Source organism: Asparagus officinalis, chromosome 2, assembly GCF_001876935.1.
Source record: "Asparagus officinalis chromosome 2, Aspof.V1, whole genome shotgun sequence".
Taxonomy (NCBI): Eukaryota; Viridiplantae; Streptophyta; class Magnoliopsida; order Asparagales; family Asparagaceae; genus Asparagus; species Asparagus officinalis.
The window spans coordinates 81,743,022-81,770,257 of record NC_033795.1 but is presented as its reverse complement, the minus strand read 5'-3'; the positions used below and the strand labels follow the sequence as shown (position 1 = coordinate 81,770,257).

The 27,236-nt window shown below is 38.2% G+C and overlaps 4 protein-coding genes across 5 annotated transcripts; 2 read left to right on the top strand and 2 right to left on the bottom strand.

Annotated features, from left to right (window-relative positions):
• Positions 3,347–7,247, top strand: LOC109831826 (putative S-adenosyl-L-methionine-dependent methyltransferase FRAAL3836). 2 transcript variants are annotated; one of them, XM_020399274.1, is made up of 7 exons: positions 3,354–3,852; positions 4,732–4,913; positions 4,972–5,092; positions 5,225–5,349; positions 6,081–6,209; positions 6,585–6,749; positions 6,883–7,238. In XM_020399274.1, exons 1-7 carry the CDS (start codon positions 3,480–3,482, stop codon positions 6,952–6,954), a joined length of 1,167 nt encoding a protein of 388 aa, XP_020254863.1. In that variant the 5' UTR covers positions 3,354–3,479; the 3' UTR covers positions 6,955–7,238. The 2 variants fall into 2 exon arrangements, with proteins under 2 accessions (XP_020254864.1, XP_020254863.1); XM_020399275.1 differs by lacking the exon at positions 6,081–6,209 and having other exon boundaries at positions 3,347–3,852; positions 6,883–7,247.
• On the bottom strand, positions 7,367–10,894 carry LOC109831829. Its single transcript, XM_020399279.1, has 3 exons — positions 10,730–10,894; positions 10,525–10,615; positions 7,367–7,783 (listed from the first exon to the last, which is right to left on the bottom strand). The coding sequence occupies exons 1-3, from the start codon at positions 10,797–10,799 to the stop codon at positions 7,648–7,650; spliced, it is 297 nt and encodes a 98-aa protein (XP_020254868.1). The 5' UTR covers positions 10,800–10,894; the 3' UTR covers positions 7,367–7,647.
• On the top strand, positions 12,915–17,250 carry LOC109831830 (NADH dehydrogenase [ubiquinone] iron-sulfur protein 5-B). The gene is made up of 2 exons (XM_020399281.1): positions 12,915–13,135; positions 16,891–17,250. Exons 1-2 carry the CDS (start codon positions 12,986–12,988, stop codon positions 16,996–16,998), a joined length of 258 nt encoding a protein of 85 aa, XP_020254870.1. The 5' UTR covers positions 12,915–12,985; the 3' UTR covers positions 16,999–17,250.
• LOC109831824 (condensin-2 complex subunit D3) lies at positions 17,844–27,008 on the bottom strand. The gene is made up of 11 exons (XM_020399271.1): positions 26,568–27,008; positions 26,194–26,453; positions 23,790–24,622; positions 22,013–22,684; positions 21,228–21,719; positions 21,058–21,149; positions 19,834–19,921; positions 19,619–19,733; positions 19,407–19,536; positions 19,151–19,325; positions 17,844–18,608 (listed from the first exon to the last, which is right to left on the bottom strand). The coding sequence occupies exons 1-11, from the start codon at positions 26,930–26,932 to the stop codon at positions 18,048–18,050; spliced, it is 3,783 nt and encodes a 1,260-aa protein (XP_020254860.1). The 5' UTR covers positions 26,933–27,008; the 3' UTR covers positions 17,844–18,047.

Here is a 27,236-nt window from a genome sequence, read left to right as displayed (position 1 = left end):
TTACTAACAGTGCAGGTTTCGACGGTAGCTTCGGAATCCGCCTTCAGCACAGCAGGACGTTTGATCGACGACCACAGAACATGCTTAGATTCGTATACTGTACAAGCGGTGATGTGCTTACAAGATTGGTGGAGGTACGAGAAGCGACCGCAATGCATCGATCGGATGGCTGGAATTGAAGATAAATTTGAAGAATTTGGACTAGCAGATAGATATAAAAAATAAATAATATTAATCAAATTGTAACTTTTATATCTTAGCTTAAAATTTATAAATAATTATTTTGGAAATAATTGCAAATGATAGTGATATAGGTGAGTAGGTGCCAACCTAGTTGGGATGTACTTATCTATTGTGATGCGATGAATTCCAAAATAAATTTATACTTGTAATTTGTAAATAATTTATTAATTATTAATAAAGACTTTGTTTTTATTATTTTTTATTTGTAATTTATGTCATTTTAAGTGATTAATAAAATTATTGTTTTTTATTAATTTTTCTTGTCTTTTTTTTATAATTTAAAATTTAAATAAAAATTAAAAAATTTGATAAAAAAATAAAAAAAATTGGAAAAAATCTGGGCCAGCCCGGAACCCGGCCCGGTCGGGCCCGGGCCCTGACCCGGCCCGGGGTACCCTGGTCCGGGCTCCGGTTTTGCCCGGTCTGGGCCCGGATTTCCGGGCAGGGCCGGCCCGGATGGACAGACCTAATTGTGGGGTATTAAATAAACGATTGTAGTACCCTTTGAGGACTTACCTACATGAGAGGAACCGTGATGGCCGCGGTTGGGGGGAGGGGGGGCAGGGCTGACCCCTAGAAACTCTCATGAGTCGGTTTATTACGAGCATGACCTTTAACGCTCAACCCACTTTGCTCAATAGATGAAGACGTATTGTCTGTGTTTTTATCAAACCTGATTCAAGGGGCCTAATTCAAGGCTTAGTCCATTATGTCCCTCAGGTGGCGATGAACTCACTAAGGAAAGGTTCAAAGCCGAAAGCTGCCTCTCCCGAATTCACGATACGTAAGGTTGCCCAACCTTTTTTTTTGTGATTTATTGATTTATTTATTGATTTTGAGTTTTCAGTCAGTATTGCCTTTTTGGGGGGACTGCTGGATATTTTGTTGGAGAAAAGCCAATTTTGCCTTAATGAATACTAATAAATTTTGTAATTAAAATATGCTTTAATTAGAATTTAAAATGAGCATAATGGCTATACATTATGACAAACGTTACGGAATTAATTACGGGTTTTGTAACGTCTTTTCCAACCCTATATATATATATATATATATCTGTATGTGAGCTCAAAATAAGAAGAAAAATATACAACAAGTTTCTCTTGTTTTTCTTCTCCCATACATATTATTTTCATCTACATCTTAATTTTATTTTATGGGCAACTTCCTTCATCTGAGCTGAAGCTCTGCATTCTCGCCCGAGTGCAGAGGTCGGCTGTTTTCGGGGGCTTTTACTGCTAGGGGGAGGGAACCATCTGCGCCAGGGCGATAGGCGGGTTCTCAATCTTCTAAGGCAGTGAATACACGACTGCTCCCGTCAAGCCTAATTTTTCTTATCTCTCATTTATTGTGATTTCAGATTTATTTCATGCTATAATCTTAATTATTTGATATGTTTCTAACACATAAGCCTTGTTTCATTTTCAATATTAACGAAGTATTTCTCAGGACATTTTTTTTTAAATATTTTTTCTCTTCTTTCACTGTTGAATAAGATTGTCACAGCCAACCAACTCCCTTGCTGCTCCATTTATAGTAGCAACTAGAAAACCAACACATCATAGTTGAGCTCATAGACCATTAAAAAAGACCAGTTGAAAAGACTGAGAAATAGACAAATAAAGGAGGAGTGTACACGTAAAAATATTAACGTAAAAATATTATAGATCACAACCCTGTCCTCCTATGAATCCCTTTTCCTCTTGTGTCAAGCAAAGGGTTTAAAGGGTCCCAGCTGTGATTCTAATGACATTGGCCAAAAAAAAAAACCTCGGCCCTTCTTCCCCAAAAGAAATTGAATGAAGCCTGAGGAGAGCAAGCTATACTTCCCTTCAAAGCAAAGCAACTCTCTTTCTCTCACTCTTCATCTTAGTTTTTCTCTTATAAAGCTCCATTTCACTAAGCCCTGCTGGATCCTCTCACTGGGGGTTGTGCGAATATTCTGTGATCAAGTGGCAAGGTGAGGTTGCCTTTGTTGGAGAAGCAGGACACGTGCAGTTTTTTTGCGTTTCTCGAGAAAGTATCTAACGGTTCCGGTTCATAGCATTAATGGTACTATATCAAGGAATTGCAACCGACCAGACGAGACGACACCCTCTGTAAGTCGACTCGAAGGGCTGCACGTGCACTGTTTCTCCACCATGGCCTCCTCTCCTCTGGAGGCATGCATGCATGTGTATATATACGCCATGAACATGTAAGTGTTCTTTTTCTTTTCTTTTTTCTTTTTAAACTTTTTCCACTTCCATTTTTCTTTCCACTCAAACTTACTTATGCTTGAGTTAGGAAGTTCGATAACTAATCTACTCAACCTCTCCCATAAAAATATTGTTAATTAGCAATATTATTTACAAGCTGAGATCAAATTGAGAGTCTGTTTTTTTAACCGTATAGTCATACATTGATATAGAGATAGCTTGCAAACAATATCTTTAATTAGTACGGATTAATGCACTTGTTTTATAAGTTAATAACTCCATTAATTGAGTTTGTTATGTCTACGTATAGGGCTTGACTAGTTGATGGATGATTTTGTCCCTCCTTTTTGATTAATTTTGTATGGCTCAAACAAGAGATATGTCACGCTTTGATACATGTCTCTCTTTTAGCACTTGGGAATTTACAAGTAAAGCTATGTGTATGGTTAATATAACGCCAACACACAAATCTATATAGAGAATGATGTAACACCAACGTACGTATACTATATGCTTTTATATATATATAAAGATAAAGGCATATTTATTCTTGATTAGAAAGCTTTCCTTCTCAATGATAATAACATCATAAGATTTATTTGGTAATCATTTTCCCCCTATACGTGACATGGTTGAATGCGTCAATCTATATAGAGAATGATGTAACACCACCAACAAAACTTATGCTATATGCACTATATGCTTTTATATATATAAATTAAGATGAATATATGTTTTGATAGAAATATATAAAGGCATATATCTATTCTTGATTAGGAAGCTTTCCTTTTTCAATGATACCAACATCATAAGATTTACTTGGTAATCATTTTTTTTAACTATACATGGCATGGTTGAATGTGTGAGATGGAGATGTTAATTTGATTTTTAAGATTTTCAAACAATACCAATCAATCACATTTTTGCGTGTAATCTAAGTTATATATTTATTGCAATATAAAAGAGAATTAAGTAAGAAATCTTCCATATTAACTATGTAGAATTGTTACTTGTGCAAGACTTCTTAAATTTACATGTATGTTTTACACCACGAAAAGCGAAAAACTAAAATGCAAGGGGTTATTAGGTAAAAACTATTTCCAAAGTCAAAGGGTGGATTTCGTATTTACTAAAAATAAAAAATCCATGGATCTGTTCGCTAAATTTACTAAAAATTCGTTGTATTTGTTGGGGGAGAAAATAAAAAATCTCAAAAGGACAAGAAAATCAATGGCCTCTGTTCTCCACTCACCAACATCACGATTCTTCTACTCCACTAAAAACGGGAAGACATCAAAGAGTTCGAGGATCAAAATCTTCGCAAGTTTTCGCAGCGGAGATCACGACGACACGACTCTCAAAGCTGCTGTCAGCGCTGCTTCGATTCGTTTCCATGAGTCTCTTCGCTCAGGTTCTACGATTCTCTCAAAAAAAAAAATTTTTTACTTGATTTGAGTTTTTTGATCGATGAATATGCTTAATATCCACAACCCATTTGGGGAATTGCTGGAAATTTGTATGGTTTGATGAGACAATGAAACCAAGAAACATGTTTGACAAAATGCTTGAGAGAAGACTTTATAAATGTAAAAGGGGAAGAGAAGTATTTTGTCAATATAAATGCGCTTATGTAATTGTTTTAGTTTGTGATCAATGTTTCGTGTCCTCTCTTTGTGATAAATGAACCAGTGTATCAGTTGGTTTAGTCTCACAGTGCTAATTTATGTAATTGTCTATTGGGTCCTCGTCTGCGGTTTCTATTCGAATAATCATCAACTTTTGGATGCAATTTATCAATTTTCAATGCGATAATGATATATGTGTTTGTATGGGAGTGCATATAATTGTCGTATCATATGATATTAGCTTTTACATCAAGTTAGTTCTGAAGAAATTGAGAGAGGGGGTTAAGTCACTTTTAAAAACTTAGGTTGATTTGTTGTCGATCATGCAAACCTTAAGGGATGGTTGTAATTTACCCTTTATGTAATTGTCATTTATCTTTTCTTCCAGATTAAATCAAATACTCCACATTCAGCGATATATATAAAGTTCATTTTCCTTTTTAACTTCAACCCAGAGACAGAGTTGTTCAATCTGCCTTTTCGTATGTTTTCTGAGTGCTACATTTCTCTCATAATGTTCTCTATTCTGCATACACTTGCTATTTATCTCATTACCATCTTTTGGTTATGTTTTATCATCTATAATCGGGTAGGGTCCTAAAGATTTTAGCTGATAAATTTGTTTTATTTTGAAATCTGGTGTTAACATGTATTGAATATTTCAGATCCCCTTTTCATTGACCCATATGCTGGATGCTTTCTTTCCTCTATTTCAAGTCAAAAGGAAATTAAAGAACAGTACCCTATTACAACATGTGCATCATCACCATGCTACTACAGTTTGACGACAAAGTTCATCGATGATAAGTTGTTGAGCCTGATCACCAGCTCTGATGAGCTTAAGCAGGTACTTTTGTTCATATGAAGATAAAATATTCGTCAAAATGTGCTCTTATATCCTATAGATTGTTTTATTGACAGATGGTATGGACACCCGTCCATATAGGCTGAGTTGGCCTCGCTCATCGGTTATATATGACATATCTCCTGGAAGAATTTTCAAAGAAGCATCTCAAAGGCTTGTAGGTATATGCTTTTTACCAAATAAATTGGTAACATGTCCTTGTTAACAGCATATTTGTACTTGATATACATGCAAAAATAATGCAGCCTTTATCCAAAACTTTTGGATGCTTGATATGCATATTTCTGTTACAGGTGTTGGGGCAAAAATTTCGAAAGGCTGTGTGTTGCTTCATGTGCCTCTTGAGTCCTCTGATATACAGGAAGCTTTGAACAAGAAAGGTTTTAGTGGTAACAGGGCAAGCTTGTGGGTACTTCAGGTGATGTGCAGACTGCATTTTCTTATGCTAAAGTTATTTATAGAGAAACCCTTGTATTTGTTTGGTTAAAACTAATTTTGATGCTATGCCTTCATAATGTTCAGTAGCTGTGGTAACAATTTCAGTAGATTTGGATATTATCAATTTTGGGTATATGCTCATTTTGCTTAGGATAATTTTAGGAGAAAGAAACCATGTAATCATGTCTGTCTTTGATAATCTGAAGACAGATTTCAAGTGAAGTATGCTTCTTGTGTATGCTTATTTTTAATGACTTTCTTGTTATCTAAACAGTTCGGTGTCATATTTCCTCTCACTCATTTATCCAATAAGGAAACACACATTCCTACCACTTTATATAAACTCCTTCATTCTATGGATTTGGAGGATTGTTCATTGGTTTCATCAGCCTAAACTGCATCTCAATCTAGCCTGCCAACGGTTTGTCATGGTTTCAAGGCAGAGACCTCAAGGCTCCAGTTGCTAATAGTTGTCTTGCGTAAAAATCAGGTAGCAAATTATACAGGGTTGAAAGATTTATAGCTCTAGAGAAACCATAGCAGCTAGCTTATGGTGCTTTCTTGTCTTCTGAGTCATGCTACATAGACAAACCTCATTTCGGAAAACTTGGATGATCATGAATCATGATCCTATTCTTTTGTACATCAACTCTCAGTTGATGTCAGTCAGGACGATTATGAGACTAAGTTGTAACTGCAACCTCCTTGCAGGGGCTGCCATTGATGACATTGGCAGGCTTTGAGAATGTACTAGCTACTGTCAGCAGCTTAGCAATGGAAGGATGTACTTTTATGGGAGAATTGCCTGGCTTCTTGCTAGGAGCCGAAATGCGGAAAATGGTCAGTTTACTACAGTCCTTAAAAAAAGTCCTGTAGAGGGCCCTCTATAGACAATCATATAGGGAGACGATATAGGGAGACGGGTGATAAAAAGACACCTAGCCAATCATGAATCTTGATGCACACATTACTATCCGCTATCATGTAGTCTCCGCTCCCTCATAGTCAGCACTATATTGATAGCAACTGCACCCATGGAAAATAATCGCTGCATCGGAGATTGATAATAGTTCATGCATCAAGATTCGTACTAGACTTGGTGTCTTCGTCCCCTATCTCTTTGTGATTTTCTATAGGGGGTCCTCTATAGGGATTTGCCCCCTCCCTTGCTAGTTGCTACCTCCCTCTGCCTAACATTTGTTTGTCCTTGGGCAGGACACACAACGTGAAACACTGGAGAAGCTTTTTATGAGCCATGGCTTTCAAGTTGATGTGGTTGAGCATGATGTGATTGCAAGAAACTTGCACTTGGATCTACCACCAGGAGATTACAACGGCATATTTTACATGGCAAGGCAGTTGCGATTATCTGATTCCCAGGTGACAAAACTCGATATTTGAAGCTAAGTTATTTCACGCAGCTGTTTAATTTGTTTTCTTGAAAGAGAAATTAAGTTCATGGCCATTGAACGAACGATACAATTACATATTAAGCCCTTTTCCCCCTTGATAGATGGACGCGTGGAGAGGACATTTTGGGAGGCTAGAAGAAGAAGCCGATGAAGAAGGATTCGAGGAAATGTAACATGAACATGATACCTCTTCCAAGGGCCCTTTCAACCTTTCCTTCGTGTTAATAAAAGCTTGATGAAGATGATTTTGTCGCTGCTGCGAATCCTTATTAATGTTTATGAAGAGTTTACTGTGAAGGTTTGATTCTCAATTGTGTGCCTTATACGTTCAATTTTGGAATGGTATTTACGTTCATGCAGTGATGCATGATAGAATTATTCTACCATAAGACAATCATTCTGCACAGCTCAAGTATTGCTAACTTGTGTTAAGAATCGATTGCGAATAATTTTTTTACTGGTCTCAGTACATTTCTTCAGTCTGCGGATGCTTACCGTTGATTTTTCTTATAGACTGTCCTTTCGGAGTAGGGCTTAATACAAATTGCTTCTCATACAACTTTTGCAAAACCTACACAATGGCCCTGCCGCAATGTGCGCAATATGATTTTTCAATCGTGATAACAGTATCAACAGTGAAAACATGTCCTGTAAAACTCTCTGAAATACAATGATTCAAAGCAAACATTATTATTAATACATCACAAACTCTTGAGCACCGCTTGCACAAAAAGGAGCTTCACATAATTGCGAAAGTATCCTCTACCAGCCCATAACTCATCATTTTACCGGTTGATCGCAGTATAACCATCTCAAAACAAATGAAATGATGGAATCAAAGCAGACAAGCAGTTGCTAAAAGATCTTTAGTCCTCGTGCTGATGGTGCAAAAGTTGCTTTGGGTATTTGCTAGTATTGGTTCCAGAACTAGATCGATGGTCGATGTATTCAACTGCTGCTGCTCCCACTAAGGCAGCAAGGGTGAGAGCCTGAGCATGCAACCTGCAAAATCAAAATTATCAAGAATGTGTATGCATATAATGAGCATTATTGAAATACCTCAGATACAAGCTCGTAACCAAATTTACAGAATCGAGGTCAAGAAAACTATAGACCAAGCAATATAGTTGGTTTGTGGCAAGTAGACTTGATGCCAACTTCAATGAGAAAATTTTAGCCGAAATTTGGTTAAATTGACTCACAACATTCATAAAGATAACTAATGATCTTATAGCATCATAATATTGATGGTAACTAGCAATATGTTGGAAAAGTAAACTGGCCAGAACACCTATCATTTCAGAGTTGAGCCCATAGGCGAGATAAATGCTTGGACATGCCAAACTCCAATTAGAATATACAGCGTGAAAAGTAGAACATCGTTGGCATTAAATAATCATAACGAAACAGATGTTTATGTTCCTTTTCAAAGATGCATACCCTCACAAGATTCACACATTCAATATAGGATGCCAAAATCCTTGTGTAACAAGAAGCCACACCACCACTAAACTGAAAACTTTTCACCTGTCTACAGTCTGGTAAAATTCAAGTTTGGCGGATCAGCAAAGATAAACAGCAACAGCCGGATAACTGTAACCATATGATCATTTCTTCAGCCATTCTGCACTCATGATTGAGAATCATTCCTCAAAATAACCTCCGGTCAAGAGTCAACATATTTGAGGAATCATGATTAATAAATATTTACTCCTCCAATAAGGAAATAGCTGGTTTAAGTTTCTAGTTCGTAATTTGTTTGCACTTGCATGTCAAATCGTGAAGAAGTCCTGTGAAACATAGCCTTCAGTAACAGAGACATAAGCCACCATCAAGAAGCTTGTCATTCCTGCCTGACTAATCCTCTACAGTGAATGCTCGCATTACTACATTAACAATGATTTTCTTTTGTCTTTACGAAAAATGAAAATCATGTGGCAATTGAGCACAACAGGGTGAAAATTAGTTATATACATCCATTACCCATATATTCAATTTTATATTCACCGAAGGATGATACACAGTCATCGATTCATTTCAATCTTATCCAGCTGCAGAAGCACATGAAATTTTCAACACTCACTACACAGCAAGTTGCTCTTGTCATCAGCCATTAAGTGCAGCAAATGCTGGTACTCAAGATCCCCGTTTCACAAAGATGGATATCTCAGAATCAGAAAAGAGTTCGGGTTTCCAAATCAATTTTGTGCAAGAAAATGCAAATCATTTATCCGTTTGATCACTGACTGCTCATGGAACCAACTGAACTAAATCCTAAACAGATTAAATAGAAGAATGAAGCTGGTGATCACTGGACACATGAAAAGTAAGCCCTTCCTAGACTATATTATTACACTAGTTAATCCTGCACTGATTAGACTTCATTGAAAGCCTAAAAATCCTCAAATTATCCCCCCTACCCCCCCGCCACCCAAAACAAACAAAACAAAAACAAAAACTTTGTCCTCTTTTGCAGTGTTCTCTTCAAGTCAGCAATCTGCAGGCTCTGATATCTAAACTTTAACTATATTTTGATCTGCAAAGCACAACTATTTATATAGCCATCTAATAGAACCATCCATCCCTTTATAAAACTCATATCACCACATAATACTCAAGAAATAGTAATCAACTTAACCATTTTGCTTTTATTCTGTGAACATTGAACAATATATTCTCCATTTCACATGCTGATGAATAATCATCCCAAATGACTAAAGTTCTCTCCAGAGAGTTCTCGGTCATAAATATGGATGAGTTCACAGGCCAAATATTAAAACTCTCACAGCTAATTTAATTACCCCTCTAATTATAAATCATATCTAGCATTGTAATTTACTATAACCCTATCTTGAAGCATCATCAATATTGACAAGTAACATATGTTTATGCTCGCGATCCAGTTGGAAATAGCAATATTGGCTAATAATGACTAATGTAACCGATATTGGCTAATATGACATATCACAGAAAGACTCAAAGACCTATGCTTATCACTTGTTGTACGAGAGAGCTATCACACTTGAAAGGTCAAAAGGTATTCGACATGGTGGTTAATCCTATCTGATCTCCATATGTTATGCTTTAGTGCATGTAAAACACTAATAAATTAGATTCCAAATCCACTATTTACCAGTAGAATCATGCATCCATTGCCATAATGAAAGAGATTAAAGTAACAAAACGGGAGAAATCTAAAAATGAGAAACATTTTCTATTAATACTGTGACCCCAAACAAGCAAAAAAAAACCTCAGCCAACAGAAAACAATAATACTTTCTAGAACAATTTTTTTCGAAACCGGCTGATTTTTTTTTTCAAAATCGACTGTTTTTTTTATTTATCAAAATCGACCCGGTTTTGTGATTAGCAGGTTAATCACTATCCTAAATAGTCGGGTTGGCAACCCCGAATATTTAGGATAGTGATTAACCTGCTAATCACCCTTTAATTAGGGTTTAACACCCTCCTAAATAGTCGGGGTTGGCAACCCGACTATTTAGGATAGTGATTAACCTGCTAATCACAAAACCGAATCGATTTTGATAAATAAAAAAAACGGTCGATTTTGAAAAAAAAAAAATTTCGGTCGGTTTTGAAAAATTGTTCTACTTTCTACTACAAAATCCTAGCCCTTAAAAAACCGAACTTTTCTACCAAAAAATGTCAGAAATTTGTCATTAACATCAATCTAACCACTGCATTGTACTACACGAGAAAACGAAATCGATTAAAAATCGAACCTTGCATGAATGATCTTAACGCTAGGTTTCATGTTGGGCCTCGACCAATTGTAAGCCACCGAGCCCCCAATTCCACTCAGCCAAAGGCAAGCTTCATTAAAAGAAATCAGGAATAAATCATCAGAATCTAAAAAAAACCAATTCTAACCCCCAAAAAAATTAAAGAAAAATTCCCCCCAAAAAAAAGGAAAAATTAGAAATTTACCGACGGTTCGGAGCTTGTGCTGCACGACCCATTTCCTGATCGATTCGATCTTGCTCGGTTCCTCCGCCATTTTAGAGCTTGCAAGTTTTTTTATTTTTTTATTATTTTTTTATTATTTTTTTATTATTTTTTTATTATTCCTCTTTGAAGGAATCTATGGGGTGAATGAAATGGTAAAAGAAGCAAAAAGAGGGGACTTGTATTTATACGTGTATTATATTTTCTGTCATTGTCAGTCAACAAAAAAAAAGGGTATGATTAACAAATTGGGGGTTAGTCATGTGAGAACAGGTAAACCAACCAATAAGAAACTGACACGTTGACGCTGAGGACTACTGGGGATGACATGTTCAGTTGTTGTTGCTTGCTGAGCTGTAGCGTGTTTAGTACGAGAGACAGAGGGAGAGATGCGTTGGCAACAGGAAGCGGAAGCGCAAGCGGTTTTGGGTTTCCCGTGGGCCTCGAGAACCCGTGCCACTTTAGCTTGGCTAATTAGCATTTAAATACCTTATACTTTCCCCAGGTAGCAGTCTAGAACCTCACATGTGTTTTGAAGCACTTAAATAGTTGTATCCCTGAAGTATGTAAATTTTTACCTATAATCTATTCCTCTATAATAATGGGAGGCTCCAAGATTCACTATTCATGCTATAGTAAATGACACATTAAATTACTATATCATTTGTCACTGTAGCAAATGCAGGAGGATCTAAGATTCAATATTCATGCTACAATAAAGCATTGTAGTATTACTATTTGTAGCACAGGTGGGAACCGTAGCATTTTAAAAAAATGGCACTGTAGCAGTTAGAAAATTGTTTTAAGTACAGAATTCCGAATATTACTGTAGTTCAGGCGGGATACTGTAGCATTTAAAAAATATTATTGTAGTACTTACAAAAAAACTGTATTTAAATACAGAATTACTATAGCAAAAATAAAAAAATGGAGGTCGTGCTTGCACGAGTGCACACTAGTATCTTCTATTATACAAGCTAATAACTATTCTCCCTGAAAATTCTCATGTTGACACTCAAATGCCATTTAAAAAAAAATCAACACTTCGTTTATGTCAAAAAGATAATTGGTGCGTGGATATTTAGAAGAGTTTTTAGGGTTTCTTGATCTTCCTTGATAGCTAACCAATCAACAACAAGAAGATTTCTACAACACCCGTTAGAGGGCCAGAGTTGGTTGCTCCGATTTGCCCTTTGACATTCAAGTCAGTAATAGGTTAAGCAAGTTTGAAAGACACATGATCTAGTTTCAGGGTGTTATATAGCAATTTTTGTGTACCTTAGAGTTGTAGATTCCCTACTGTTTATAGATAACCGGCGAGGGTGCGCTGGTAAATTGACCAGGTCGATGCAGTCCGTTGATCAAACTGCACTTTTACACGTATCGACGATCAGCTAAATGAGTCACACTTTCCATTTAATGCGATGGTGACAAAATGACAGAAGTGTTGGCATCATCAGAGGAGTCATAACTTTGGTCTGAAGAGTCATAATGACTCTAGCCAAGCATCAAAAGCGATGATGATTGGCCGGTGGAGCATGACTGCTGAAGCTGACAGGCCGCCTCGTCGTTCGACACATTCCTTAGCGAGAGCCCGAGGTCCTGAGTAGAAGATGTTTTTCGTCTCGGACTTGGATTCTTTTAGCGGAACCCAGCTTGAAGAAGCTTTTCATATCGGTCTTGGGCTGCCAGAGAGGTCGGCGATGCTCGGGCTTTCAGATTTATAGGACTTGGTAAGCAAATCTTGACACATGGTAGACTCTCACGAGTTAATTAGACTTGGTAATTCTCAGGTTACAACACACTTAAAATTTGTTACTTTAGTCTTAAACCCAATATGATTTTATTTTAAAATGGAATTCAGATATAATTTAGCCATAATTTTAACAAAAAAAAAACAAATGCTTAAAACATCTGCAAATTAGCAGGCAAAATGACACGCGAGAATTTCCGGAGAAATATTTTTCACGCTTGCGTACAGGAGGCGAGTCCAATAAAAAAAAACGGGCGCGGGTATTTTACTGCGAACTAGGTTAAACTACAAGGTTTTAAGTGACAATTAGCCTTTCGGGGTTTCCGTTGACCGAATGTGGGTAAATAGCTACGGGTGATCGGGTTAAACTATCGGATCCATCTCAACCCATTGGACCCGACCCGCTACAGCCGGCACCAGATCCCCTCACCGTCGTCACGAGCAAAATCTTGAGAGAGAGAGAGAGAGAGAGAGCGAGGAGATCAATGGCGTCGGGTTGGGGGATAACGGGGAACAAAGGGCGATGCTACGATTTCTGGACCGACTTCAGCGAGTGCATGTCCAAGTGCAGGGAGCCCAAGGACTGCTCCCTCCTCAGAGAGGACTACCTCGAGTGCCTCCACCACTCCAAAGAGGTAAACCCCCCTAAACCCTAACCCTAACCCTAGGTAAGATCCGACGCTCGGTCGATCCGTCGCGGGAGGAAAACCCTAGGTTTTTGTAACCCTAGGCCCCGACGGAGCTTCGAGTTGTTGATCTGAGCAGGAGCAGTCCCGCTGAGCTGAACTGCTTCAGGGATGTCAGATTTCGGACCGGGAATCTTGATTGAAAACGTTAGGCCTCGTCGGGTTTTTTTTTTTTGTCAGGAAAAGGGTCAAATTTCGAAGCTTGGTCTGGATTTAGTTGAGCAGGTTCGGAGCTGGACAAAGTGTTGTTTAATTAGGGTTCGAAGTGTTTGGAGGGAGTCCAAGTTTGGAAAAATCGTCGATTGTGTGTTAGGGTATTCAATGCATAGGCTCCTTGACCTGGAGTGTGTCTCGGTCTTATCAAAGAGTTCGAGATTATCATTGCATTCCTGAGATTGTGTTCCGACATGCTTTCTATATAGCTTCATTTTGCTCATGGCTGTATCTACACGGCTTATGTCGAAAGTAGTGTGCCTCCTTTGGCAAGTGAATATTCCTTTTACGCAGCGAGGAATGACCGAAGTGCTGTTGTTCGGTGTTTGCTCGCCCCTTCGTTTTCTAGTTGACTGTTTTACGTAAAGAATCCCTACTGTACCAAGGAATTATTCATCTCTTTGCTTATCCCTAGACTCGTAAGACCCGCAACTTGGTTTGCATGAATTTCAACTCTATTTCATTTGTCTCTGGTGTACTTCTTTACATTGTTCATCTATGTGTAGGCCAAGCGTGACACACACTCACTGGAAAGAAAAGAAGGGGAAAAGAAAAGTGTTTGCGCAAACACATGCACACACATAGACAGACACACTCACGCACACACACACTAGACAAAGAGAGGCAAAAAAAAAGAAGTGATAACCATACACCATTGCCAACTGCCATGTCTATTGTTGTTGATTTAAACTTCTTTGTCCACTTTTTCTAGTATAAATCCATCAATTTAAAGGTTCGTAGGTATCTTCTTCTTGTTAGCATCCAGACTTCTTACAGTCTAAAGTATGCAGTAGCGTGGAGCTAGACTCAGCTAAAGAAACCGCACAAAGACTATCCTGGATTTGAGGATCAGTTTTGTATCTAACATTAACCTTAAATAAGGCCCTTGCCTTAGAGATTGAAGTTGGGAGCTAAATTCTTTATTCTAGCTAAGCAGTTTGAGATCATGCAAGAATAGCGTAGCCTTAGATAGTAGTCTGAATTAGGAAAAAGTTCACACAGGAATGAAGTAACCTTAGACGATAGCCTGAACCAGGAAAAAGTCTTAGCTAAAAGGTCAGAATTGCTTCTCATCGATAGCAATAACACTAGGGCATGATATAAGCAAAGAGACAAATAGCAGCGCATAACAAATAAGGACCTTGCCTTAAGAGATTGAAGTTGAGCAGCTACATTTCCCTTTTCTAGCTAAGCGGTTTGAGTTCAAACAGGAATGGAGTAACCTTAGACAAGAGCCTGAGCCAGAAAAAGTCTAAACTAAAAGGTCGGAATTGCTATTTGATGGCAATAACACTAGGGCATGATACAAGCAAAGAGACAAATAGCATCGCATGACAAAATAATTGCATGATATGTGCCATTTCTTTCTTACGCTATACCCTTAATCAGAGTCCTCACAAAAGCATCAAATCAAATCACGTATCCATTACAAAAATATTGATCAAGATCCTCACATTACGATATCATTGTATGTTTGAATTACAAAACACTCGATCTTGATTAATCGATGACAAATTCAAATGAGCTTCAACAAATTTAACAAGAAAACCTAATTGATCAAGATTAGTGACAGATTCAAGTGCTTTTTTGTATTAAATCAGACCAAAACTATATCAGATCACATCATTGAAGGAAGTTAATTGTTAAAATTAACAGAGAAGTAGATAATGTTATCCGGTCCAAGTCACTTTATCTCTTTATCCACATCTTCAACAAACTCCTCAGTCTCTTCCTTTTCAAAAGCAAGATCCTCTTCCTTGAGAGCAGCATAACCTCCTCTTTAGCTGAAGCCGGATTCTCAGAGGGAGCTACCTCGTCCACAACCAGAACCACATCCTCCTCTCAGCAAGCATTGGATCCTCCTCGTCAAGCGGCAGACCCTCCTCTTCCTAATCATGATACCATCTGATATGGTTTTAGTCTGATTTAGTAAAATAAAGCACTTGAAGCTTTCATTAATCTTGATCCATCAGATTTTCTTGTTAAATTTGTTAAAGCACATTTGAATTTGTCATCAGTTGTTCAAGATCGAGTGTTCTGTTGTTAAATTCAAACATGCAACGATATCATATGGTGAGGATCTTGATCGATATTTTTTGTGATAGATATGTGATTTGATTTGATATTTTTGTGATTTTATTTTTAGCCGTGACACCTCGATACCCAATTCTATGTCCAGAAACTCCAGTCTTCGGTACTACCTTTTTTTCAAAAGTATAAAGGACCTTTACTTATAATGTCTGATTCTTGTTGATAGATATGTTCCAGATTTTGAAGAAAACAGGGTTGCAATATCTCTCCAAACTGTTCCAAACTGTTAGTTCCCTTGCAACTTTAGCCTCTAAGGAGTAAGCAGCAATCTACATTCCTTACTAATTACAAAAAAATTACGGAGTGAAAATGCTGAGCTCTTGTACTTGGTCACGCAGTCTTTTGAAAGAACGTTGATATAAATCTAGTTAGATCCTCAAAAATCTTTATTGTGTATTTACAGTGTCTTTCAAATTGAAGTTTGAATTTTGATACATCCATCAGCTATTTAGAAAATGCTTTTTATGCTTACATTGGATCACTGCTGCTTGAGGTTATGTTACATTTCTTGTTATGTTGTTCTGAAGAAGATCCCAGAGTCCACCCAATAATGTTAAATGTTTACCTTACAAGATCAACTCTGCAAAATTGCTAGGCCTAGAATCAGTGTTTTAAAAATAGGCCATTTTTATCGATTTATCGCCGATATATAGGGTTTGAGCTATGGCGGATACGATTTTTGCAAAACTATATCACATATAATTTTGGGCTGATTTTTTCCGATATATCAGTGTAAACACGATAAAGCGGACGGTTTCTCGTGGGCTAAAAATCGCCCAATTTTCTGCAATTTACATTCTAAGTGACCCGGTTTGGGTTTGGAAACAAAAGCCTCTTTTTTCCATACCTGACCTGCATATATTAAACTAAAACAGTGCTCTCCTTTTATATTCCGCACCCACTAAAAAAACAATTGGTAAGTGATCCTAAACATGTGTTATTTGCATATTGGTATGTTTATTTTTTATTAAATGTGCTTAAATTACATTTTAAGACATTATATTATATATGCTCACCATCCAGTATAACACTCCGATTTTTACTACTTATCCCTGGTACATTCTGATATCTAGGATCCAATATGAATTTTGCACGTCTTATATATTTTCAATAACCGATATTTAAAACGTTTGTCTACAGTCACAAAGAATGTAAGTAGTTATGCGCATGTAACCTGATTTAGTATAGTCAAGGTTAAACCTATTGCTCAGTGTGCTATAGAGAGCTTAAAAGAAAATTAAGAATGCTAGTTCGAAGAAATTATGATATCGTCAACCTGTTAACCTTAATACAATCTTGATTTTTAGAGTAAACGTTAATTACCACCAAATAGATGCTTTTACGAATTATAGTTAAACTCCCACAGTAATTTTGTGCAATTTATGTGAATCGCATTGCAGTTCCAACGGAGGAACAGGATCTATAAAGAAGAGCAACGTCAAATAAGAGCAGCTGCGCGCAAGGCCAAGGAGGAGGCTGAAGGAGGTGGTCAGAGCCCTCATCATTAGCACGGCGCTGCCATCCCTTCTCGAGGGCTGTAAAAGGAAAGAACTTAAATTCTGTTGCGTGTAAATGTGAAATGTCATGTTTGCAATCTAGCACCCACTCTCTTGTAGTAGATTTGGGTGGGTTCTCTTTGCTGATGCTTAGGTTGAGGTAATAAATTTGTTTATCCGAATCCGAGGAAAAAATGTTTTCTGAAAGATTGTTAAAAGACTTTCTGAGTGTGGAATTGAAGAACTTTGTTGCATTGGCTTTTCTCTTATAGTCTTTTATCATTTTAGCTTTATCAATTTCTTGTTTCATCATGTTTGGGAAATTGGGTGTGATTGGTCATGGGTTACAAGTTTTGTTATTCAACCCCTTAATTTATAAATGATCTGCTGCAATTTATAAATTAATTTCATCATGTGGTTTTTGATATTCAACCTTGCAGTTACAGTCTACGTGCCATCAGCGTGACCAAAAATCGAAAATATCGAAGATAATTGTCACAGGAAGGTCTAAATTCACATATTTGTAAGACCCAGAAGGGTGGAACTCAGCATGATGATTAAATTGAAAATTTTGTGTAAATGGTTGTTATATGTTGTTCTTCACCGATCTTTTAGCAGACACTTGGGACATGCATAACAAAAAGAAAGCTGACAAATGAATGCGATTAGAACAAGAGGAACAGATCAAATGTTTATTACCTGATTTAGTCACCAGGACATTTTTTTTTTTTTGCAAATGAAAGCATAGCTAAAAATGGATTCAAATTCTTTTTCCACTGCAAATAAACAATAAAGAACATGCTTTCTTCAATCATAGCAGTTTATCATTTAATAAACTACTAATAAATTATATTAAGTAAAAGTCAGAACAAATACAATTAAATGACTGCACAATGAGTAAAATGCTTCTAAGGTGCACTCTCATCTAGCATACCACCAACACACATGCTACAGCCAGAATGCAGAGAACTGATACAACAAGAGTAAGTGGAATCAATGAAATACCCCCACTGCCGGTAACCTCAACTATATACATACAGCATGTTCTACATACATTCACATCAATTCTCATCATCGAACTCGAAAGTCTCTCTCCTCCTCACCGATTCCAAAACCCCCGCCACAGTCCGATCCCTAGTCGCCGACTTCAGCTTCGGCACGCTCATCGAACCCAACGGCGGCGTTCTCAACTCACCCCCATTATTCACCTCCTTCAACACCGACCTCGATTTATGAGCAGAGGCAATAACTTTGTCGTATGTAGACTTGGCTTTAGCATTCTCATATTTCTTCATATCATACATAAGCTCCTTTTGGAGTTGCTTATCAGCGACGAGTATTTCTTCGAACTCGTTCTTGTAGTCTTTGAGGAGGGAGCGGAGGCAGTCCATGAGGCTGCCGATGAGAGGGCTGTTCTTGCTCTCGAGTAAGCGTTTTAGTTCGATGAATATTGGGACGGCGTTTTGGATTAGGTTTTTCTTGGCGACGTGGGTGACTACTCTGCCTCTTGCGGCTTGAAGAGCTCCGGTGCTGTCTCCGGGTTCGTCGTCCATCTCGTGGGAGTCACTGGTTCGGGACTGGTGGATTTTCATCTCTTTGCAAGATAGAATTTGCAGGGCGTCCTATTATAGAGAACCAAAAGCAATATAACTCTCAACCCTGGTTATAACTTCGAAGTTTTGATGTATTGGATAGGGTCTTTTACATGGTATCAAATAAATTGCAGCAAAGCATCAAATTACTCTTTAGCATGGTATTAGATTGATCAAGTTAGGATACATAACTCTCAACCCTGGTTATAACTGCATGTAAGTTCTAATAAAACTTTACAGAACTAGTCTATAGCAAACTTGATTGCAGTACACTATTGTCAAACCTTCTATGGCTTTCACTCAAATGCTTCACACATCTAAAATCCTAATGTAACATTTGAGAACCAAGAATTAGTAGTACTTTCGCTTTCAGCAAAAAGTTAGCATGTTAAGAGTCATCTCATAAGTTACTAGAGTTTTGCATCTGAAGGTATGTCAGTGATGGCGCTTATAAAATTATACGAAGTACATACTGTCAAATTAACTATGTGACAGTTAAATGAACTGTTTGTATCTTAGCTTATATTTAACTGCACAAAGTTAGAATTTAGAAGCCCTAACAGTGAGCGTACCTTCAATACAGACTGCCCAGCAGCATCGTCAATGCTAAGCAACCCATCAGAAGCAGCTGCTAAAACCTCTGCACATAACTTAGCTGAAGTAGCCAGAAGATGCTCCGGTGCCATTTGCTTTAATAGAGAAACATAGATATGCATTCGTTGGCTTCTTGATTTCTCATCATTGCCTCTGCACCCAGAACAGTAACATAGTGAGACTGGGTCTGGAATACACAATGTCCCGTGGATAAAAATCTATGCTGAGGAATACCTTATTGAGAAACGCCGAGCCCCATTTGGCAAACTTCCTTGAGTCTCACTTTGTCCAGAATGGGCATTGCAATCATTCAGAACAAAAATGGCTTCTATGAAACTGTTGTATGCAAGAAGAGGTGCCTTGACTGCCATATAGATCCATCAACAACTGGATACGATCTGATATATAGAGGAATTTTTAGAAATATAACAGCAAAAAGAACTCACCTTTTAGAATGCTCCCAAAGAGGAAATCAGCCAGATGCCTAATATTTTCACATTCATCGACCAAAGATAAGAGAAATCGAAGAAAAAGTACACCTCTCCACTTCACGTAGTCTCTCTGGATGATAACTAAATGCTAAGATACCTGATGACTGAACACAATTGACAATAATAGAAACCCCGACCCATAGATTGTGAAAGTTAAGGGAGGAACACACCTGTAATAGTCTCGAAAGTAGGACGAATGTCTGCCTTCTTACAACTTCACAGGGATCACGTAATGCAATGGTTATTCTTGATATATAACTGGCATTTCGAATAACAGACTGATCTCAGTTAAAAGCCAAAACATTAGTCATTAGTGGCAAAGAATTAAAAAGTTTAGGAATTATCTTTATTATTATAATGCAAACTCTTTGTAGGGTTTGCATTTTGCAATTGACCGGCGTGTCAAATTTGCTTCAAAGCCCCAAAATTTAAAACAATATTGAAGGTCTACAACAAATTAGCAACAAGAAAGCCATTATCTCAAATGTTTGCGCTTCGCTACATGAATCCTATTCTTCCATTCCATTTTATTCTGGGCATCTCCTCCATTTAGTTGACCATTACCATATCCTTCTTGATTGTTTCCAACCAAGTTCTCTTAGATCTACCTCTAGATCTCTTTGCCTCATTAACTATAATATTATCATTTTCCCTAACTGGTGCACTGAAAGGTCACCATTGCACATGTCCAAACCACTTTAGTTGATTCTCTCTCAATTTTCCTCGATGAGTACAACCTCTAACTTATTACGGATGTGCTCATTTCTCATTGAGGGTCTGTACGACTAAAATCACATTGGAATTGTTTAAATGAGTCACATTCAAGAATACAAGTTATAGTATTAGCATAGGGTGCTGATGCTCATTGATATATGATTGGAGGGTTTCTCGTACATACATTTGTTGATCTGAGAAATTAGAGTGTGACACTAGACAGACAGTAGATCAACGCATATGACCATGCTGAAAAATGTGCAAACAGGAAAGTCATTACTTCATGTGTATGTCACATGTTATATAAACACAATACCATTTCAACATGACAAAGACTTACATAACAGTTATTGTAAGAAACAAGCAGTGTGGTGGATGCATGGCGATGGGCTTTGTTAAGTAAATGAAATTTTGTCTGATTCAGGTCCATATGGTACTCATATTTGGTTAAAGCTGATTCTGTTTTCATAGGATAGGTCTTGGAATTGGTAAAGATACTCAAAATCCTTGCGGTCATAAATTAGTTGAAAACTTATCAGCCTCCATTCCATAAAATGACCTATTAATTGTACGGAGAGGATGAGATGACAATGGAGAAGATGGTTGTAATTATTTTGTAATAGTAGCAAGAAAGCTCTCAAGTGTCCCAGTAGCGAAGGGTCCCAGTAGCAAGAGCATACCAATCAACTAAAGCTGTGTAGCGAACGCAGAAATCTGCCATCATGACCATGATGTTATTCCGTAGGGCTGCACAATCACTCTTCTCAAGTTCCTGAAGGACCATTAAGCAGCAATAAGTTTAATGAGAACCAGACGGAGGATGTAAGTTACCGCATTCTAGAATCCATACCTGCACAAACAGAGGAATGTAACGCTTTGCTAGTTTATCATCTATAAGACAGACTTTTCCCATTGTGACCCAAGATTGAATATATAAGGAAGGGGAGATCTCTTTTACTGAAACCTTAAAGTCCGCAAGCTGTTTGGGTTTCAGTTCAGAATTTCCAGACGTTATAATTGTGTGTAACAAGGGAGTTATACCCTGCAAATCAGCGGATGGACATATCAGAATCAGAGACCCAATAGTGAAGACAGCAGTAACAGCTTTTAGCATGGACTTTGATGCTGAAGCCTCTTTCTTCCCCTTTCTCCTTCCACTTGGAGGTGTTAAAAAAGTACTGGCTTTGACAGATTCCGGTATATCTGTTACATACTTGTCAAGAATCTTAAAAGCTTTAGTGAGCAACTGATTCACCCATGTCAGCACAAGAGTATGTCCCTCCTCAGAAGAGACAGCCTTGCGTTTGCATAGAATTTTGAGAGCCTTCACATGAGCATCAACCTGTTAGAACACAAAGAGAACAAAAGAAATGACTACCGAGGAATAACATTAAGATGACCAGCCCACATATTTTGTGCTGGTACAGTTGACGAACCAAATCTTTTTGTATGCAAACCATGTCTAAATTGCTAGGTCTTTCAATAAGAAGTAACCTCTGTAAACATCTAATCTCAACAAAATTTCTGTTCATCACTATCCATACACATATGCAGTTTTCTAAGTACGACTAAAAACAGATAATAGAGAAGAAACTTATGCAAAACATGGCAGGTGCAAAATCATCAAAACATTACCTCATTTAAGTTCATATTAAAATTTTCCACTCGTGACAGCAAGTTAGTTGCTAATTCTGAAGCAGGCACAGGAGGTAACTCGACAGATACATTGGCAATTGTTTGCAGGAGAAAAACACGATCACCTGCCCATGAAAATGAGTCGGCTTCTTGTCCATCAAAGTCTTCCTTTATCTCTTCTGGGTTGGCCTGGTCAAGGAGTTTCCAATGGTGATGAAGGAACTTCCAGTCAACTGACTTGGGTGTGAACAATGAGACTTCAGAAAGAAGCTGCCAAGCACCCGGAGGAGCTACCCACTTCTCTATAGGCATGGAACTTCTCAACCACAAGGTTTCTGAAGTCGATATGATGTTTTGAAGAGAAACTACAATAGAGGCCTTCAGCTTCTTCTTCTTTCCAAGGTTAGCACATATCTTCTTTACACAAGGTGCAACCTCCCCATCACATATCTCTTTCAACAAGTATAATATCCCTTCAGGGAAAACCGAATCCAAATCCACTGTATCAGTACTCAAGCTCACTTTCGATGCTTCACATATCCTATCCAATACCAACTCAAGGAACAAGCTCTCACATTCATCCTGTATGCTTGTTTCATTGTCTGCAATTAATGGAGGTACAGCATGAAGCCATTCACTAATAACTCTATCATCAGGAAATCTTCTGTAGACCTAGAAGACAACCACAAAGAACCAAGTAACAGTGAGATCTAACACGGTCATGACTTCTGCACCGAATAAACAACGAGAGCAACATGCAGGGTGTTGTTGGATTGAGTGATCCTACCCCGAGATCTACTGTATCTATTGTATTATGAAGAAAGGTAAACAAGGTGAAGGAAAATAAGTGGAAAAGTAACTAAGCTACCAGGTAAGCAGGAAATACATCAAAGTGAGACATTTGAGGAGGATGAATCACCTTTGGAGCTGGCAGCAAGAAGGAACAACACAAGGAAGGCAGTTGGCAATATGATTCATCAATCATGATGCTATCAAGCGCAAGGCTCAAGGCCACGTTGCAGAGAGCTGAAGGCAACAAATACTTAGCAGCAACGTGGGCCCCTCTTCGCAATTGCCAGAGCAACAGGATGCACGAGATTGCAGCGGAAATGAAGATGAGATTGATAATGTCAATGGTTTCTTTTCTGACTAGCATTCAAGTATGCACAATACATTCAATAGTTTCGCCTGACATGTGGTGTAGCCTTTAGTTGTTATTATCATTTACATGTATTGTATAATAACTAGCCACAGAGCTTTTTTATAATGTATTTTGTTTTATTTCATGGTGGAGGGTTACTACTATCCTTGGAGATGTTTCAGTTTTTGTGAGAGGCAGTGTATTATTTGCTCATTCTGGTATCTCCCCCTTTTGTACTCCACTTTTAATCAAAAAAATTTGCAGTTTCTCCAAAATGTTGTGCATGAGGTGGATGGTGGGGTTGAATTGCCAGTAATAAAGCGAAGGCAACCTAGATCTGTATAAACTTTTCTAAAGAACTATCAAACTGCATGGACGAAGATGAAGCTTACTAAAACTACCACATGGTTTTACTAAACAACGACTGAGAAATACAAGTTAGGGGACTCAAATGGAAAAGAGGATTCGGATTCTTCTAACACATGATATACAATAAATACAACTCCTTTTCACCTCTCATGAAACACTTGCTGTTATTTCATGTCCAAGATAGATTAAAGACCAGACAATCTAGTTTCTTGAGGAAAACAGTGGTTTAACTGTTTTCCAGAACAATAGACAGTGGAAAAGACTTACCTCCGAGAGAGCCATGAGAGCAGCTTTCCGGATGCTCACAAGAGAATCAGAGCAAGCGGCAGCCATCGTCCTGAGGATCACCTGATCAATAGGCCTACCAATAAGAGAGATCGACTTTGTAATCAGAAGAAGTGCTCCTTTCCTCACAGCAGCCTTCTCATCCCCACATCTCTCCCTCAAAAGCTTCTTGAATCCAAGATGTCCTGCAGATACAACATCTTGAAGCTCTTCACAATTGTTTGCATCCCTCAATAAAATATCAATGGCATGTGCCAGATTTGTCAAAGCTCTAGCTCTAATTCCTCCCATTGAATCATCGCAGCGATGTATCAATGCTTTCAAACACTTCAGCGCTGGACACTCTTCACTCTCTTGTTCCATATCCGTCAGTCTGAAAAGATCAGCAAATGAAGTGAAAAACCCTAAGATTAAGTCAACAGCCAGTAATCTGAGATTTGTCTTCCCTTCATTCATTTTCACTACATAATCCACAAACCCAATTTGATCCTCCTCTTCCATCACCTTCACTATCTCCAGTATCGACTCGATTGCTGCTGCCCTGGGCTCTGATTTTTCTGGTGCCTTACACGCAAGAAATCTCGGCATATAAACCAAAGCTTTTCTCACCTTCTCATTCTCCCTACCCAATGGCACAATTTTTCCAGTAACAAATCCTAAAACTGAAGTCCTTAAAGGTGATTTCACCTGTAAGAGAATCAAAGGTGTCAAATTTTTCAGCACCTCAACAGCAGAGTTCACCTGATCACCATGCTCAGGCCTTGATACTACTCCGTAGAGAATCTTAAAACACAGATCAGAAATCCGATTACTGCCTGAAGGAACACAATAAATGTTCAGAGAGTTCTACACAGATAGGGAAAGCATTCCCATAAAAGAGTAAATAATATCCACAGAAAGGACCATGCGAAAACAAATAGTAACCACACATCACATAATTTACATCGAATAGCGCAAAGAAAACATAATTACCAGTGTGTACCGATATATGATGCAAATCATAACTAAATTTCAAATGATCGATTTCTTATAAAAGGTCTATAACTGAAGTAATTAAGTAACTCAGCATGAATTCGAGAGTTGTTACAAATAACCTGACTCTTTGAGAGTAGAGGTTTCAAGCGAAAAAGGAAAAAAAAAACAATTATAGTGCATATAAAAGAAGCATGAGAAAGAGGATGGTACAAGGAGTTCTAATAATAAGAGTGTGCACTTCTATTAGTTCTTAGGCTATGCTTGGATAGGCTATTATTTTAAATTAATAACCCTTTATCCTTTAAAATCAAATAGTGGGATGTTTGGTTTGAAATTTCGGAGAGGGATTAAGTTGGACTAATTAGTCTATTAGAATGAAATAATCCAGAGATTATAGACTAAATAATGGTGGAAGGGGGTGTTATTATAGTCCCGGGATTATTTTCCCTTGGGATTAGATGCAAAACAACTCTCTTGCCCCCCTAAAATTTCCTAAAAATTATCTAGGGTTTCCTCCCTCCCTCCCTCCCCACCTAGTTCGCTTCTTTTTATCTTTTCTGTTTATTCGCACGGATTGGTTCTTCCTTCTTTTCATTGCCTTTAATTTCCTTCAGAGAGCCTTTTTCACCACCTCATGTGTTTTTTCCTCTTCACCGCTTTTTTTCACACCCACTATGATATGTAGTGTGCTTATCTTATTTGGCATTTATTGGACGGTTGATTTTGTATGCTTATTAAAACTCATTTAATTTCAAGTCTATACTATGAAATGCTTGTATCATGTGACTGATTTTGTATGCTTATTAAGACTCATTGAATTTCATGTCTATGAACTGTCAATGCATATGCTTGGTGAATCATTTGCTTATTACTATCTAATTACTGACATATTACTCCATTTTTATCTGTTGTTTTAATGTGTACTGGGTTTAGGTATTGTTCAACTACGTCGTTTTGCATTGGGCAGTGTCAAAATGCATGAAATTCTGCCAAAAATGACCCACTTTTTAGCTAAAATAATGGCTAATACGCAGAATGGCATTATGAACATTTGGTGTTATGTTTTAATCCTATACCATTTTACAATGAAAAGATTCGAAACATGACAAAGTCATTAAGGATGTTAATAACAAACAGAACCAAACAAATTACTAAAAATTTAACACATTATAGTCTCCAGGATTATTATATCCCGGGACTATAGTGAGTTAAATTACTCCCAGGATTAAACAAGCCCCTAATCCAAACATAGCCTAAGGAAAAACTACAAATATTACAAATAGTTGTTTAAAAAAAATGAAACATTTGTTAAAGCCTAAACTTTTGGATACTCATAAACACATTTAATATTCCTGACATAATTTCAACCAAATATTTCATCGATAAACTTGAGGATTTCTGCAAAAATTACCTGATAACTCAAGAACACTAACAATGGTTTCCACCAAAGATTTCCGAGCATCATGAGCCGCATCAAGCGGAACCTTTCCAAGAGCCAATTCAAGAAGCTCAAGCACCGATTCAACCAGATTCGCCCCTCCTCTCTCAAATCTCCAATCATCTCGATCCAATTCTTTCCTCTTCCGCCGACCCTTTGGGTGCCCCTTAGGGTTTGAAACTGGCGGCGTAGCAGCCGCCTGCGGCTGAGATTTCATCGACCGGCGAACCGAACTGAGGAGAGAGAGAAACGCTAGCGGAGTGAAGAGAGAGAATAACGGAGCCGATGGAGAGAGGAGGAGGGAGAGGTAAGCTCTCGAGGCGAGGAGAGAGAACCGGCGAACCGAACTGAGGAGAGAGAGAAACGCTAGCGGAGTGAAGAGAGAGAATAACGGAGCCGATGGAGAGAGGAGGAGGGAGAGGTAAGCTCTCGAGGCGAGGAGAGAGAGGGAAGACGAAGAGGAGTCCATCGACGACGAGAGAGGAGAGAGAAGGCAGGAGATCTGGAGGTTGAGCTCGCCGAGGCGGAGGAAGAGGAGGCTGACGGCGTCGCCGGAGGAGGAGAGGGAGAGGAGAGAGCGGAGAGCGGGCTCGGTGAGAGGAGGAGGAGGAGGGGAGTTAGGGTTAGGGTTTGAGGAGAGGGAGAGGGATTCGAGCTCGGCGAGGATTTGAGAGAGGGATTCGTTGTCGTCGTCTTCGTTGAGGTCGGCCATGGCGAGATCTCGGCTAGGGCTTCGAGCTCGAGCTCGCTCCTCTCTGCGAATTTGGGGGATGAGAGAGAGAGAGGTGGAGGGAAGAGAAAATTTCGAAATTCGGGTCGGTTTTGGTTTTTTTTCGTTCTAACCCCTTGCGTTTCTGATATTTCACTCTTTTCTGTATTAGTCCCTTAAATCTTTGTTGTTATGAATTACTCCCTCAGATCACCTAAAATTGTTATTTAGTCATCGTAGTTATAGCTTATCGTTAGGGGTTGGTATTAATCGGCACGAGCCGTTGAACTTACAGGGCTGATCGAAT